The sequence below is a fragment of the Geotrypetes seraphini genome, chromosome 8, assembly GCF_902459505.1.
Source record: "Geotrypetes seraphini chromosome 8, aGeoSer1.1, whole genome shotgun sequence".
Taxonomy (NCBI): domain Eukaryota; kingdom Metazoa; phylum Chordata; class Amphibia; order Gymnophiona; family Dermophiidae; genus Geotrypetes; species Geotrypetes seraphini.
In genome coordinates, this window is record NC_047091.1 from 131,836,104 (window position 1) to 131,854,109 (window position 18,006).

Genomic DNA, 18,006 nt, shown 5'->3' on the forward strand with positions numbered 1-18,006 from the left:
TCTTTGTAAACAAAGCCTTTATTTTCACTGCTGTGCTTGTCCCCTACCAAGGAAATGCCCCTACCAAGGAAATCAGGGATGGGTGTAACCTCAAAATTATGGGAAACAGCAACTCTCTTTCTTCTCCCCCTTTGTTTCTCTGTCACTTTATGGTTTTACTGCTGGTTTTTATAGGTGTTGGAGATGTGGTTGAGTTACTTGCAACCCTGGCGGTATGCTCCAGAGAAACCTCTTCCCAGTATAGAATCTCCAAATCGCGTTGTGACTGAAAAATGGTAAGAACTACATTACTTTCTATTGGATTAACATTGCCCTATTCATTTTTCTTCTTTGTCATTCAAGCAGACTTGCATGGCAACCACATTTTTTTTATGAAAAATGGTAAGGAAAGAAAAAAATTTAATTGTCAAAGCAGCCATTCCCTTTTTTTTCCTGTAGCATTCATCTAGACCAGGGGTTCTCAACCCAGTCCTCTAGCACACCAAGCCAACCTGCTTTTCAAGATATCCATAATGAATATGCATGACAGAAGTTTGTATGCATTGCCTTTATCCCAGGACAAGCAGGCAGCATATTCTTTACGCATGGGTGACGTCACCGACGGACCTTTTTACTAGAAAGTTCTAGTTGGCCGCACCGCGCGTGCGCGAGTGCCTTCCCGCCCGACGGAGGAGTGCGTGGTCCCCAGTTTCTTCGTTTCCGCGGAGCGAAGAAGACGTGTGTTTTTCAACGTCGTTGAAATACTCCTTTTGCCTTCCCGCTCGCGTTCTTTTTTCGATTTTTTCACCTTCGGGTGCTTTTTTCTTTCTATTAAAAAAAAAAAAAAAAAAAAAATTTCTTTCTTTTGCTTTATTTTTTCGTTCCTGCCCCGGCGGGGCCTGTTAGCACGATCCAGGCCTCGGGGTTTGATTTTGCGGAGGCCGTGTTCCCATTCATGCCCCCGCAGCCCGGTTTTAAGAAGTGCCAGCGGTGTGCACGCCCGATCTCCCTCACTGACCCACACAACTGGTGCTTACAGTGCTTGGGACCGGATTATCGGGCGGATTCCTGCACCCGCTGTGCCACTCTTAAAAAACGCACTTTGAAGAATCGTCAAATCCAACAAAATCTACTTTTCGGCACCGGCCCGACTATGGATTCGACCTCTTCATCTGCGGCACCGTCGAAATCGACACCGACCACTTCGACACCGCCTGAGTCGACATCGGCGCCCCCGGCGCCAGGTAAGCCGGCTAAGAAGCCTTCCACCCTTGAGCGCCCTCCCACTTCGGGGACGACACCAGTCCTTTCGGCTCCACGCCGAGCCAAAAAACGCTCCACTCCGATTTCGGTGAGTGCCTCGTCATCGGCCCCCTCATCGCCGGAGTGTAGAGCGGCACCCATGGAACCAAAGAAGAAAAAAGTGGTTCCGGTGCCTCCCCTGGATGACCGCATTGCGACCATCCTCCAGGACAAGTTGCAGGAACAACTCCACAAGCAACTTAAGCAGCTCTTACCCTCTATCTTGGCACCGCTGCTCTCGGTACCAGACCGGCCCGAGACCCATACCGTCCAACCGGTATCCACTCCCTCGGTACCTATGGACTCCTCCATGCCCATTCTCTCGGCACCGCATCTCCATTCCCATGCCGAGGCTATGGCCTTGACGACGACCGATCCTCCTCGGGACCGGGCAGGGCACCGGTCTCCCCACGACTCTGACCGGCACCGTACTTCTCGGGACCGAGACAGACACAGGTCTACATCGCCTGGTAACGTCTCGGTACGCTCAGGCAAATCTTTGTCTAAAACTCACCATGCCGAGCCTTCCACTCCAGTCTCTCGACACGCACATACCGATGTCAGAGACCCGGACCTATGGGAACAATCCCCTACCGGTACCGAGGAGGATGCATCGTCGTCGGATGAAGAGCCTTCGGCACCCGATACCGCATCTAAACCTGAACAATCTTCCTTCTCTAAATTCCTCAGGGAGTTGTCGGGTGCTTTGTCTTTGCCTCTGGAATCTGACTCTAAGAAGTCACAAGCTTTCCTGGAGGCATTAGATTTCGATCAACCTCCCAAAGAGTTCCTAAAGTTGCCCGTGCATGATATCTTACGGGAAACTTTTTATAAAAATTGGGAGAACCCGCTGACTGTTCCTGGGGCCCCCCGTAAATTGGACAGCCTCTATAGGGTTATACCAATCCCAGGATTTGATAAACCCCAACTCCCTCATGAGTCTCTCCTGGTGGAGTCCACTTTAAAAAAGACTCAGGGCTCCAGTGTCTATGCCTCCACCCCTCCTGGCAGAGAGGGCAAAACTATGGACAAGTTTGGCAAGCGGCTCTATCAGAATGCCATGCTTGCCAACAGGGCAAACAACTACTCGTTCCATTTTTCATTCTACCTCAAACATCTGGTCATGCAACTCTCCGCCATGCAAAAGTACATGCCAGAGCATAAGGTTCCACTTTTCCAGCAGCACATCTCCAGCCTGCTTCAACTGAGAAAATTCATGGTGCGCTCTATCTATGACTCTTTTGAGCTCACCTCCCGTGCATCTGCCATCGCTGTGGCTATGCGCCGTCTGGCCTGGCTCAGGGTCTCTGATCTGGACGTCAACCATCAGGACCAACTAGCCAACGCCCCATGTCTGGGAGACGAATTATTCGGAGAGTCCCTGGATACCACCACACAGAAACTCTCCGCCCATGAGACCAGATGGGATACTCTCATTAAACCAAAGAAAAAGGCTCCTCCTGCTCGTCCTTACAGACCACAGACCTCATATCAGCGCAGGTTCTCCGCTAGGCCGCTCAATCCACCTCCACAGCAACCTAGGCGGGCCCGCCAACACCAGCACACCCAGGCTCGTGCCCAGTCTAATCAACCGGCCAAGGCTCTTCCTCCTGCCAAACCATCTCAGCCCTTTTGACTCCTCTCTCCAGGGCTTAGCCAGTCTTCCACCCTCATTGCCTCTTCCTCAGCCGATCGGAGGCAGGCTTCACATCTTCATCAGCCGTTGGGAGGTCATCACATCGGACCAGTGGGTCCTAAACATCATCCGCCACGGCTACTCTCTAAACTTCCAGACTCTTCCACCAGACAATCCTCCCGTAGAGTCTGCTTCTCTTTCAACTCAAACCCCCCTCCTCCTGAGGGAGGTCCAATCCCTCCTTCTACTCAATGCCATCGAAGAAGTACCTCTGGAACAAAGGGGCCGGGGATTCTACTCCCGTTACTTTCTAGTTCCAAAAAAGACAGGAGACCTACGTCCCATTCTCGACCTCCGGGACCTCAACAAGTGTCTCGTCAAGGAGAAGTTCAGAATGCTCTCCCTTGCCACGCTGTACCCTCATCTCTCTCGGAACGACTGGCTATGTTCCCTGGACCTCAAGGAGGCCTACACTCACATCCCAATCAATCCATCCTCACGTCGCTACCTACGATTCCAGGTGCACCATCGCCATTATCAGTACAAGGTGCTACCTTTTGGCCTGGCATCATCTCCCAGAGTGTTCACCAAATGCCTCATTGTGGCGGCGGCCTTCCTCAGGTCTCACAACCTCCAGGTGTTTCCCTACTTGGACGATTGGTTAGTGAAAGCACCTACGTCTCCACTTGTGCTACAAGCCACTCATCATACCATCTCTCTCCTCCATCTTCTGGGATTCGAGATCAACTACCCCAAGTCGCATCTGCTTCCCACACAGCGACTTCAGTTCATCGGAGCGGTTCTCGACACCACACTAATGAGGGCGTTTCTCCCCTCCGATCGTCAGCGAACTCTGCTACGCCTGTGTCGTCAGGTGCTCCTTCACTCCATTTCTGCCAGACAAATGATGGTCCTCCTGGGCCACATGGCCTCGACGGTTCATGTGCTTCCCCTGGCACGACTCCACCTCAGAACACCTCAATGGACTCTGGCCAACCAGTGGTCACAGACCTCGAATCTTCTTTCTCATCCCATCTCTGTGACATCGTCTCTTCAGCGATCTCTACAATGGTGGTTGGACTCCTCAAATCTTTCCAGGGGCCTTCTTTTTCATCTGCCCCCGCATTCCATGATCATCACCACGGATGCCTCCCCTTATGCATGGGGAGCTCACCTGGGAGACCTACGCACCCAAGGTCTTTGGACCCCGCAGGAGCGTCTCCATCACATCAATTTCCTGGAACTACGAGCCATGTTCTATGCTCTCAAGGCCTTCCATCACCTTCTCTGCCCTCAGGTTCTGCTTCTGTGCACGGACAACCAAGTTGCCATGTACTACATAAACAAACAGGGCGGCACCGGATCTCGCCTCCTTTGTCAGGAGGCTCTTCGCATTTGGACCTGGGCCACGGCCCGCAGTCTCTTCCTCAAGGCTGTCTACATCCAGGGCGAACAGAACTCCCTGGCCGACAATCTCAGCCGCATCCTTCAACCTCACGAGTGGACTTTGGATCCTCCCACGCTCCACTCCATCTTTGCTCGCTGGGGCACTCCGCAGGTGGACCTATTCGCAGCTCCTCACAACCATCAGCTGCCCCAGTTCTGCTCCAGACTCTTCTCTCCTCACCGTCTGGCCCCGGATGCATTCCTGCTCGACTGGACGGATCGGTTCCTCTATGCCTTTCCTCCTCTACCTCTGATGTTGCGGACTTTATCCAAACTCCGCAGGGACGGAGCCACCATGATCCTCATAGCTCCCCGGTGGCCTCGTCAACACTGGTTCTCCCTTCTACTTCAACTCAGCTCCAGGGAGCCCATTCCTCTACCTGTGTTTCCTACTCTACTTACACAGCAACATCAGTCTCTACTACATCCCAATCTGTCTTCCCTCCACCTGACAGCTTGGTTTCTCTCGGGCTAACCTCTTCAGGAAATCTGTCTCAGCCTGTCCGTCTCATTTTGGACGCCTCCAGGAAGCCGGCCACCCTCCAATGTTACCATCAGAAGTGGACCAGGTTCTCCTCTTGGTGCCTCCGTCATCATCACAATCCCACCTCCTTAGCGGTGGAAACTGTTCTAGACTACTTACTCTCCCTGTCCAACGCAGGCCTCAAGTCTACCTCAATCAGAGTCCATCTCAGTGCCATCACGGCATTCCATGAGCCTGTCCTAGGAAAACCTCTCACGGCTCACCCTCTGGTTTCCCGATTCATGAGGGGCCTCTTCAACATCAAACCACCCCTGAAGCCTCCTCCGGTCGTCTGGGACCTGAATGTGGTTTTGTCTGCTCTCATGAAACCTCCCTTTGAGCCACTTGCCACAACTTCGCTCAAATTTCTGACATGGAAGGTTCTTTTCCTCATTGCCATCACCTCTGCCAGGAGGGTTAGTGAGCTTCATGCACTGGTTGCCGATCCACCGTTCACTATTTTTCACCATGACAAGGTGGTTCTGCGCACCCATCCAAAGTTCCTTCCAAAGGTGGTCTCAGCCTTTCACCTCAACCAGTCCATTGTTTTGCCTGTGTTCTTCCCGAAGCCTCATTCACACCCCGGAGAACAGGCATTGCACAGTCTTGACTGCAAGCGTGCCCTGGCTTACTATCTCGATCGTACAAGGGCTCACCGCTTGTCCCCTCAGCTCTTCCTGACCTTCGACCCGAATCGTTTGGGTCGACCGGTCTCTAAACGGACGCTATCCAACTGGCTTGCTGCTTGCATCGCGTTCTGTTACGCTCGGGCCGGTCTGTCACTAGACGGTGCTGTCACGGCCCACAGGGTAAGAGCTATGGCCGCTTCTGTTGCTTTCCTCCGTTCCACACCCATTGAGGAAATCTGCAAGGCGGCCACCTGGTCCTCAGTTCACACATTCACTACTCACTACTGTCTGGATGCTTTCTCCAGACGGGATGGGCACTTCGGCCAATCTGTACTTCAGAATTTATTTTCCTAATGGCCAACCATCCCCCCTCCCTCTTTGTTAGCTTGGAGGTCACCCATGCGTAAAGAATATGCTGCCTGCTTGTCCTGGGATAAAGCACAGTTACTTACCGTAACAGGTGTTATCCAGGGACAGCAGGCAGATATTCTTACGTCCCACCCTCCTCCCCGGGTTGGCTTCTTAGCTGGCTTATACTAACTGGGGACCACGCACTCCTCCGTCGGGCGGGAAGGCACTCGCGCACGCGCGGTGCGGCCAACTAGAACTTTCTAGTAAAAAGGTCCGTACCGTGGGCTCCGTCGGTGACGTCACCCATGCGTAAAGAATATCTGCCTGCTGTCCCTGGATAACACCTGTTACGGTAAGTAACTGTGCTTTATTGTATGTAAATATGTCTCATGCATATTCATTGAAGGTATCATGAGGAGTCTGAACTTGATGAATGGTGAACTTGAATGATGGATAGAGAGGAGTTCATAGTAATGTTGTTCTAGCTGAGTGTATCTCAAGGACTAGGTTGAGAGCCACCGCTCTAGACAAGTCTAGATGCATAATAATAATAATAACTTTATTTTTCTATACCGCCATAGTCAAGCGACTTCTAGGCAGTTCACATTGAAAGAAGGCTGCACAGTCAGCGAATAACAATAAGTCTAAATAGCATGGGTTTACACATTCCTATCAGCAGATGGAGACAGAACTGTTGGCTTCTTTTTGAACCTATAAGTATCCTGGGCAGCCTTATTGCAGCCAGCATTTCTCAAATTCCAGCAGATGGTGGATGTGTATAATCCTATACAACCCAGATCTAGTAGAAGTAATCTGGGTCTTAATTTCCAGAGACACAGTTAGTTTGTGGTAATCCTTGAGTGCTTGATTGGGATTGGGATGTTTGTGACAGACCAAGTCAAAAAATGAAGAAAAAAAAAAAAGAATAATTCAAAGTAAAGCTAGATTTTTTTGCTTCTGGGCTGAATCTAGGAACTTCAGCTTTCTTCCGAGTCTGCCTGTTCTTTGGTGCTGCTGAGGCTGATGGTAGAGCAAGGGGAGAAGTTATTTCATGCAAGTTGGGACAAGGCAAAGAAACTATGGCTGCCATGAGTGGATACATGGTGTTTGCAAAGAGAAGGCAGAGCCATGGTGTCTAGGGCAAAATCCATTGAAGAGAGTTGGGTGAATCCAGAGGCCTGAGAGGGGGCAAGAAGCCCAAGTGCTGAAATGATGACAGCTTCAAGTTTGGATTCTGCTAGCAGGATGGGTCCTCCATGTCTTGAAATATTAGAGCCACTGGTGGTGGTGAGAAACTGTTCTAGGGCCGGTGGTCCTCCCAGGGCAGTTTTCTTTTCCTGGAGTTTCTTTTCCATGTTACAGGCTTTTTGCATGAGGCAGTCAGGGTAAATAGTCACTGTAACAGGAGTGGCTCAGAGAGGATAGTATTTAGATTGGCTTAAGGAGCTGGCAGATGGTGAAACTGGGGAGTCTTTAGGGGACTGGGACCAGTCAGAAAAGGATTTGGAGGTTTAGGGGGAGGACTGCTGGGGTTCGAGTTGCCTCTAGGAGAAGATCTATAGTTTTAATATTCCATAGGAATGAATTGTAGGTGCTGATTACACAAATCCAACCATTCCCAACCCAGTCCTCAGGTCACACTTAGTCCCATTGGGTTTTCAAGATATCCACAATGAATACGCATGGGATGGATTTGCAGTGTAGCATTTCACTTGTAGTAGAGTTAGGCTTTCTCTATTCTGATAGTAAAGAAATCAGATGACATAGAGTATCCATTCTCAAGTCAGTTGCCTTTGAGAAGTTTTTAGGTGCCCAGTTCCTTATAAATTTTGAGTAGGTCTTTGGTCTATTGACATGTCCTAATATGGCACAGTAGTATTTAATCAGAAAAACAATCTTTTTCTTTTTTTTTTTCTTGTCCTAAATAGATCAGCAGCTGGAAAGCCTATCGTATCAAACAATACTGGAATTAAATAATTAGTAAAGGGAGGGTCCTCGGTCTTCACAATTCATAACCGGGGGAATACCCAGAATAAACCGCCCTCCGAGAAGAGTTGTCGCTCTAACAAACCCATAAGGGTAATAATGAAACATCCCCGGGCCACAAATTCTTAGTGGCGAAATCAAAATAAGGCTAAACTGCTGTAGTATTAGTTGATGAGCCACTCAGAGTGCAGATGTTCTCATAGGTAGAAATACTATCTTCTGGAGAATACTGGTAGGGCAGTGCTCCTGCCCTTATTGCACTCATTTTCTAAGTGTCCCTGCATGAGTACGAGTATGCAGGTCTGAAGGTTCAACACCTTATTTGTAGGAGTTCTGATTGATATTGTGGCTTCCTTTGGTCCAAACTAAGTAGAGCTTGGGACCATCCCATTCTTCTGCACTAGTTTGACATGCATGATAAGGAAAGCAAAATTAGGACGTCTGTTAATTTCCTTCCCTTGAGTCCTGCCAGACCAGTTCAGAACTTACCCACCGAAGCCTTGGTGATCAAGGTTGCTCAGTCTGACAAATTCATAAAACTAATGATGAATATGCTATTTTTCTCTGGTTTCATCTGCTGGCAAGAGAACATAACCCACTCATTTGAACTAGTCTGGCAGGACTCAAGGAAATAAAATTAACAGGTAAGACCAAATTTCATATTGTGTGCCATGTTATAAAGAAAAAAAATACCTGAAAAAATAATAATAATAACTTTATTTTGTATACCGCCATACCCAGAGAGTTCTAGGCGGTTCACAGCAGTTAATAAGATTACACACGAGATAACATTGGAATTAACAATTTTTTGGAATGTACATGTCGTTGAAGTTCACAGGGAGATACAAGGAATATACAGGAGTATACAAGGAATATATAAGGAATATAATACAAGGAATATGCGAGTAATATACAAGGAATATAGTACATGGAATATACAAGATTGTACAATAGTTGTTTTTTTGTTTTTTTTGTTTGTTTGTTATAGGGAAAAAAACATACCGGTCAGGGAAGTTAATTGGTTTGGAGGGTACCTTGGGGGGGGGGGAAGGTGGAGGTTCAAGAGTGATTGAAGGGAGAAGAAGCCGCGAGAGGGAGAGTTAGTGATTCTGTCCGTGGAATAAGTGAGTTTTGAGTTTTTTTCTGAAGTCCAGGTAAGTGGGGACGTCAAGTATAATTTGGGCAAGCCATGAGTTTAGTTTGGCCGCCTGGAAGGAGAAGTTTTTGTCAACGAATCGTTTGAGAGGACATAGTTTTAGGGAGGGGAAGGCGAACAAATGAATTCTGCGAGAGTTCTTATTGTTGTGATTTAATTTAAAGTGGGGGGTGAGGTAGCTTGGGATAGACCAAATACCGATTTGAAGCTGAGGCATGCGAACTTGAACAGTACTCTGGAAATAGTTGTGTGGAATTTTTTTTTTAGATCCAGTTGATCCACCTTTCTTTTTTTTTCTCTCAGCTTATTTGGTATCATAATGGGGATCCTGGTGTCATGGTTACTCACAACTTCCCACTGTTCTAATTTGATTATTGCAATCATGATTCTTAGGCTAAAACTCCTGAATCATTGATTCTAAATCTGACCACCAAGTTTCACCATTAACAGTGACTATGATTCACTCTTATGAATTTGCATCTACAGTATCCCTGCTCCAACTCACATTGGGTGTGCAAAACCCCCTCTGGGAATCAAAGTAGGGAGCTTCCATGTGCAGTGCACAATACTTCACATGAGCCAGCAGGCCAGACCAGATCAGCTTGCGATTAGAGAATGGCGCGGGGACAGAAATGGGGACAACCTGTGGGGACAGGGACAAACTTTGTTCCCGTATCATTCTCCAAAATCTTGAGACTATTATCAATATGTAAAAACTTTTAACACATCTTAGACAATTGGTAACTTAATTCAATGATTTAAAAAAAACTGCAGAAGCTGCTTTTGGATTTCAATGAACTACCATTAAATGACATCATTTGTGTCTTGTCTGCCATTTGCAACATCCTTCCATCATGTGCTCAGCTGCTCAAGCGTCTAACTGTTATTGCAACAAATTCATTTATCATTGTTGGCATCATAGTAACTGAGATGGATGACAGGAGATGGATGACAGGAGCCTATGGAAGACTTTTACAGGTTGTGAGACCTATTCCTATATTTTTCTGAAGTTGTTAGTCACGGGCTTGTGCAAACTGGTTTCAGTTCAGATGCTAATTTGTGGCATGTGAGTGTGTAGATTTCTTGCTGTGAAGAGTTTCTCAAGGACACTAACCAGTGCTGGAAAAGACAATGAACAGTGCTGAAAGGAAAATGCAAGTCAGCAAAAACACTCCATCCGGGAACCTAAGAACTGATAACGTGATGCTGTACCCGTGTGAAGAATGGAAACTTCAAGAAGAAGAAAGTTCTAGATGCTATGCCTCTCCAGGGACCCCCGGGGAAGTGTGGACTAGGAGAGGGCATTAGATAGGCATTTGGTTTATCCAATAGGGTGATACATATTCCCAGCCAGGGGAAGAATCTGAGAAAAGAGATACTTTTTGTATAAAATCCCCGTGCTCTGGCAGTCTCTTTAGAAAAACTGCGCCATGCTTACAGAAAGATGCCGGCACTGTTGATATGAGGTATTTTCTCTCCATTGTAAATGTCCAAACTGATTTATTTCTGATTTGACAAATGCTGCTAAAATACTAATTGGAATATACAATGTAATATTTTTGTTTTTTATTTTTATATTTGGTTTTTTTCTCTCCATCACATCGGACACTCCCAATGAAGAAAAGTTAGCAGCCTTTTACTTCATAACATAGTAAATAACGGCAGATAAAGACCTGAACGGTCCATCCAGTCTGCTCATTAGTTATTCTCATTAAGAATGCATGTTGAATTAACTTGTCTCTTCCTTGATATTTTTAGTCCATAGACTAAAGTCCACCTGGTATTGTCCTAGGTTCCAACTGTTGGAATTGCCATCTAAGCTCACTCTAGTCTATCCATCCATCCCATTGTTTGCAGGATATCTACTGTAAAGTCTGGCCAGTAACGTCCTCATGTTTCAAGTTAGTGGAGTTCCCATTGATGCCCTACCCAGCCCCCAGCCTATGTTCCCTCCAGAATGGACTATTGTAACTCCATCTTCAGTGGAATCACCGCCAAAGAACTCAAATGCCTCCAGCATTTCCAGAACTCTGCGATCTGCCTCCTACATGACCTGGATTACCAGGACTTCATCTCCCCAGCTTTCCATGCAGAACACTGGCTACCAGTTAACAAACGCTATGTTTTCAAAGTCCTCGTGATAGCCTACAAGAGATTCCACCACATCAAAACTACCTCAATACACTCCTGCCTGCCTACTCCACTCTGAGACCGAGAAACAACTATGCATCCCTGCAGGAAGATCCCTTCAAAAGGAAACAGCGCGCAGACACTCATACAGCCACTTCGTCTCCCATCTTTGGAACCAATTACCCACCCAGATAAGATCACAAGACTCGCTGATGACCTTCCGAAAAACACTGAAGACTCACCTCTTCAATTGAACAGCCGCCTTCTCCTTGCTCCTAACTCCCGCTCCCCCTCCTCCCCTAAATCTCCCTCCTGTCTTTCTACAACTGCCTATAAACTTAGTCTTATAATTTTATTGTGAATGTTAATTGTAACCTGGGAGAACAGGATAGAAATATAAATAAATAAATAATGAATCACCATATATGGACACAAACCGTACAAGTCTGTCCATTACTGGCCTTAGTTCTTTAATTTATACCATTTGATTTCTAATTGTTAACATTTAATAGACACTTATTTTCCTGTTCATCTACTGCACAGTTTGGTTCTCTTTTACACCCATGTCTGAAAGAAAATCCAGTTACTTTCCCAGATGATGTAAAATCATAGGCAACATAATCTTTGGGAAGGTTGTACCAAAATCAAATAGAAATGGAAGGCTCTATTTGATTTATAAAAGGTTGTATAGAATATTGTCCCTTTTTATACTTTAATCAAAAGATTTAAATATAAAATCGTAAGTTTTCAAGGCTTGTGAAAATGAGGACAGAGTCTGCGGGAACAGGGACAGCTCATGGGATGGGATAGGGACAAACTTTGTCCCCATGTCATGCTCTACTTGTGATCTCTTGTTATATTTTGGTCTGCCTCTAAAGCAGTGCTGCTCAGCCCAGTCCTCAAGACACCCTTAGTTTTTCAGGATATCATGAACGAAAGAATATGCATGAAATGGATTTGCACACAATGGAGAGAGTGCAATTAAATCCATCTTCTGCATATTCCATGTCAAAACGCTGATAATCAGGCTGGCTGGGTGTAAGGTTGAGAATCCCTCTTCTGATGGATTTTCTCCTACATATGTAAATTGAAAAGAGGATGGCACCTGGCTCTCATTTTTCTTAGTTTGAAGACCATGGATGGGAAGACTTTCCATCTGATACTGATTAAAGTGGAAATGATGAGTTAGAGAGTATCTGTTCTTTCTTTGTGCTGTTGATTACCAACTCTGTGAGCTTGTGATCTGAGACACTTGATCTCTCTACAGGGTTCCCTTTGTGCAGGAGAATCTACTGATGTACACAAAACTTTTCCAAGGCTACTTAAACCGAGCCCTTCGCACAGATTTGGTTAGCGCTAAGAATGCCTTGATGGTTTTCCGCGTAGCCAAGGTGTTTGCACAGCCCAACTTGGCCGAAATAATCCAGAAAGGTAAAACACTCTGCCTAGATTCCCTTTAGTGGGGGAATTGTGACAGTGCATTTCTATTCATGAAAATGGAATTAAGAGTAAAGGGGGGGGGAGGGCAACTTAGTGCTAGTACTCTATACTATCATGTGGCAAGACCAGGCTTTGATTCCCTTTGTCAGCTAGGCTGGGGGTACCAAACAGTAGTAGTCACAGTCCTGAGAGGAAGAGCAATTTCCATTGTCTACTGGTGTCACCTTGTTGCTGGATTTAGTGTTGTGATTGTAAAACTTTGGACAGCGCCCTCATGCCTGGTCCCTGACCAAAGACTACTGTTGTGATGATTAAACCAAGGTAGTTGGGAGGGCAGATAAAATAGGAGAAAAAAATCCTCAGGTAATTGCAAATGAAAGCGTTTGAAACCAGAATCAGGCCTTAGTTTTGAGCTGGAAGACTAAAGAGTTTAAAAAAAAGAAGAAGTATGAAGCAGTGACTGAGGTTGCAAGGACAGAGTGTAAAATCCAAACACATTAAAAATGTCTCCTCCCTCCTCAGGTGAGCAGTTGTTCCTGGAACCCGAGCACATAATCCCTCATAGGCAGCACCGTGTTTTCCTGAGCCCCTGTCTTGGAGGCTCCTTTTTATCCACTTGGCCACCAGCTATCACAGATGTCTCCTTTAAAGTAAAGAGCCATGTTTACAGCCTGGAGGGGCAAGACTGCCAGTATAAGCAGATGTTTGGCCCTGAGGTCCGTGCTTTGGTAAGTTGATATAGAATTACCCAGTATCAATCTGTAGGTGCTGGTTATGGTATACCTTTTTAAGGCATCTGCTTTTGTCTATGGAAATGGCCAGGACCTGGTCTGCGCAGCCTTTGCTTCTCAGTTTTGATGTAGAGAGGGTGTTTGGCCAGGTGGATAGGAATTTTTTGTTTGGGGTACTTGATAGTTATGGGATCACGGGTTTGTTTCATGATGCGATTAGAACTTTATATCAGAACCTCGTCGCTTATATTATTTTATTTATTAAAAAATTTTGTATGCTGCCTAAACTCTAAGAAGGGTGCCCCCTGTCACCGTTTTTGTTTATTCTGGTTATGGATCCATTGATTCGGGAGGTTTTGAATAACCTGAGATTCACCTGAGTGACCACAAATTTAAAAGATAGCCACATTTGCAGATGATATTTTGGTTCATCTGGTGAAGCCTTGGCAGTCTCTCTCGATGCTGTTGTAGAGTTTCACTGAATTTGGTGATTTGGGGTGATTTAAGTTGAATCTCTTACATGTTTAATGTACAGCTCTGCGTATGTCTGGTAGTATGGGAAATCGCTTTAACACATGGGCTGCAGGTGGTTATAGATTCATTTACCAGGTGTTAACAGAGAATGGGGTGATTGGGTCACATGATGCTCACATTCTAGTCAGATGCCCTGAGGGTGACGCTCTGGGAGTTGCCCCAAGAATTTGCTATTTTCCCCATTGAAATGCCCAAATGGGATCAGCACATGGGATCTATTCACAAGGCAAAGGTAGGGGAGGGTCATTAGGGTGGGCAGACTAGATGGGCCATGGCCCTTATCTGCCGTCTGTTTCTATGTTTCTATGTTAGTGGTGCATCAGAGGATTGGGAAACTGTAGGGTGAAGTGCAGAAGTCCGTCTTGTCTCTTTGTCAGGTTTGGTGACCAATAAAGACTTGATGTGATTCCTACAGATGGCTTAATCTATGACAAACCAGTACATTTCTAGCTGTATCTTTCCATTGCATCCTGTACACATTGCTCAGCCGCTTCCACTTTTATTCTCAGGTCTTAAGATTAGCACAGTTAATAGCCCAGGCTAAGCAGATGGCGAAAACTATATCGGACCACTCCTTTGAGCCTGTTGCTAACCAGTCCTTCTTCTCCTGGCTTGGGTTTGGCTCTCCTGACCTGAACAGCTCCTACACAGGCAATGACCTGGATGAGGTGGGGCATGACACCATTCGCAAGACGGATGAATACTTGGAGAAGGCCCTGGAGTACTTATGTCAGATCTTTAGGGTACAAAACCAGTTCCTTACTATCTTTATTTTCCATGAGTCTATGTCTAAAATTAAAACTGTACAGAGGTAAAAGTTTTTTATGAACTAATTGTTACTGGATATTGTAAATAACCTGATGTCTATGCTAGCTTTTTTTTTGTTGTGGTGGTTGCTCAATGGTGAGTGTAGACCAATGTCTCTCAAACGTTTTTAACTCTGGCACACTAAATGGAGCAAATGTTTATCGCAGCACATTATAATTGAAATTTATAAAATTGCAAAACCAACAAAAAAATTACATTTGAGAGTTTATTTAAATTTCTTTAAGCTATGTATGGGTAATCGTAACAATGGTGAAACTAAAGTAGATAGAATAGAATTGCTAATCAAATGCGATGGATGAGTTTGTTTCTGAGTGCAAATGAACTCAAAATGGCTTGATAGTCGACAAGCAAACACGCATTTCATCATCCACCATCTGCAGGCATTCTCTTTTTTTAAAAATTTAATTTCTGTCAGAGCTGAAAATCCAGGTTTGCAAAGATAAGAAGATCCAAACCCAAACAGTAACAAAGCCTTGATTGCTTTGTTGCTCAAGTTAGGATAACTAAATAAAACCAAAATTACTTGCTGTTAGTTTTCAAGGACCAATCACGGCTTGTCTGGGTGGTTGTATCCTTACACATGCAGACGCTCATAACATTGACAGACTCTTGCATATGTGATGTACATGTCATCTATTATGAAGAGAATTTTTTTTTAAAAAGGTTAAATTCTGGAATCTTTCATGGCACCCCATTGTGCCATGGCACACAGTTTGAGAGACACTGGTGTAGACAGTGAAGGATTATTGTTAGATGGTGGCGTTTTTTGTGAGCTCAGTTTCTAAACTAGTTGACCTGACCGTGATTTTCCAAGGTTGCTGATCTGTATTGATTATAGTATGTAATTTGCACCTGTAATTTATTGTTTTCCACCTAGATTCCTATAGCAGGGTATAGTGCAGGCTATTTTAATGTTTATGGTTTAGTAGTCGCTTGATATACCTCCTAACAAAGGGACATACAGGCAGTATACATACTGAATCAAAAAAGAAAAAGAATGTCAATGATCAGATAGGACAGGATATAAAGAAAGAAAGCAAAAAAAAACCAACCCACAAAAATTTACATAGAGCAGACAAGAGACCGACTCAAAGCCTATTGGTCCAAATCCAGAGGCTGATTCATAGCCAATGTTTCATAGGTTCTTCGGCAGCAATTTTATTTCAGAAAATCTATCTCAAACTTCAATCAAAAGTTTGAATTGTTTTCTGAATTCACATACTAAATGAGAGCAGCAAAAATCCAAATGACACACCCAATCTGCCCAGTTGAGATTCTTCCACTTGGGATAGATAAACATACAGATTCCCATTATGGAATCAAACAATGCCAATGCCTTTCCCCCCACCTCTATTACCAAGTCTTGGGTTTTTTTTTTACTTGTCCTCTCAGCCCTTTTACCATTTATCAACTTCTAAAGCATGCTCAGAGTCCTCCGAAGTAATGGACACCACCACCTCCACTGATAGGCCAGTGCAAACTCTAAATCCAGATGCCCATCCATGTCTTATTACCAAGTTTTCTAATCTATATAGCCACCAAAATTAGCAAATCAATTGTCTAAAATATCTGTTATTCCCTTTGTGACTGTATTTTGAATTCAAAAAACAGGGAGGAATGGAAGGAAATATAGTACAAAGATTCAAAATATCACTCCAAAACAAAAGCACCACACAAGCCAAGAAAGCTAGCTTATTACTTAAGTGAAAGAAAAGCCTCAGACAAACGGAGAGGAGTACCCACACTCTTCCACCCAAGCATCATAGGCAAAAAAACTTTCGCACAAGTTTAAAGTTAGCAGGTGGGAGCAAAAAATAGCCGAGAATGATTAATGGTAAAAACCACTGAACACTAACAAGCCAGGCTGACGATCATTTCGTGGCCGGTAACCACTGCTTCAGGGCCTTAGCGCCAAATCCAGGCTATCAGTACGCAGATCCTAACTGCTGCTTTCTGCGTACTGATAGCCTGGATTTGGCGCTAAGGCCTTGAAGCAATGGTTACCAGCCATGAAACAATCGTCGGCCTGGCCTGTTTGTGTTCAGTGATTTTTACCATTAATCATTCTTGTCTATTTTTTGCTCCCACCTGCTAACTTTAAATTTGTGCGAAAGTTTTTTGCCTATGATGCTTGGTTGGAAGAGTGTGGGTACACCTCTCCGTTTGTCTGAGGCTTTTCTTTCGCTTAAGTAATAAGCTAGCTTTCTTGGCTTGTGTGGTGCTTTTGTTTTGGAGTGATATTTTGAATCTTTGTATTTTGAATTAGTCACAGTCATTCCTTGAAGCCTTGGAAGCCTGATGCAGTCGTACTACAGAGAGTCCACACTGCTCTCTGCTGGTTACCCAGGGCATTCTGGTAAGGATAGGCTGTTAGTGTTGTAACTACCACTTTGAACAATGTGCCCAGAGGCTGCCTCCAAGGCACTACAACTTCATGCTTTCACAATCCTTTTAAAGTTGCTCTGTAACCTTTTATAGATTGCATTTCAAGCATCCACCATCTAACCTTTTGGAGCTTCATATGATGGCCTCTAGTTCTGCTTCTTCCTTTCCACTGAAAAGCATTTTATCCCAGGACAAGCAGGCCTATATTCTCACAGATGGGTGACGTCACCACGGAGCCCTCGGTACGGACCACTTTAAGAACTTAAAAAGTTCTTGAATCCCTACCATGCATGCGCGAGTGCCTTCCCGCCTGCCGGAGACGCACGGTCCGACAGTTATTTAGTTTCCGCGGAGCTAGTCATAAGAACATAAGAAACGCCTTCGCCGGATCAGACCTAGGTCCATCTAGTCCGGCGATCCGCACACGCGGAGGCCCAGTTAGGTGCTCCTTATTGGAGACCCGGATTTCCCGTATCCCCCGATATGATTTGCATGAAGGTGTGCATCCAACTTGTGCTTGAAACCCAGAACAGTAGTCTCTGCCACAACCTCCTCTGGGAGAGTATTCCAAGCACCCACCACTCACTGTGTGAAACAGAACTTCCTGACATTTGTCAGTTGGTTCTTTTTGCTTGTGCGTTTTCAACTGCCTTCTTGCTCGCGCGGTTTCATTTTTTTAAATCTTTTTTGATCGTACTTTGTTGTTTTTTGTTATATTTTATTTTATTTAGTTGTTGTTAGTAAAAACAAAAATTTTTTTTACGTTTTCGCTTTCGCGAACTCGGCCCAGTGGGGCTTTTATCAGACTCAGCCTTCGGCTTTTAATTTGGCTGAGGCTGTTTTTTCCTCGATGTCACGTCCATCGACAGGTTTTAAAAAGTGTGAACGCTGCACTCATCCAATTTCTATTATGGACCCTCATTGTTGGTGTCTTCAGTGCCTCGGGCTGG

The 18,006-nt window shown here is 45.2% G+C and overlaps 1 protein-coding gene across 5 annotated transcripts in view; it reads left to right on the plus strand.

The window, feature by feature from the left end:
• Positions 1-18,006, plus strand: part of SMPD4 (sphingomyelin phosphodiesterase 4) — a 76,115-nt gene that overhangs the window by 41,209 nt on the left and 16,900 nt on the right. For all 5 annotated transcript variants that reach the window (XM_033956565.1, XM_033956564.1, XM_033956563.1 and 2 more), the window contains 4 exons: positions 175-275; positions 12,406-12,569; positions 13,101-13,306; positions 14,353-14,586. In XM_033956565.1, the coding sequence (XP_033812456.1) occupies positions 175-275; positions 12,406-12,569; positions 13,101-13,306; positions 14,353-14,586 (705 nt within the window). The remainder of the gene's footprint in view (positions 1-174; positions 276-12,405; positions 12,570-13,100; positions 13,307-14,352; positions 14,587-18,006) is intronic.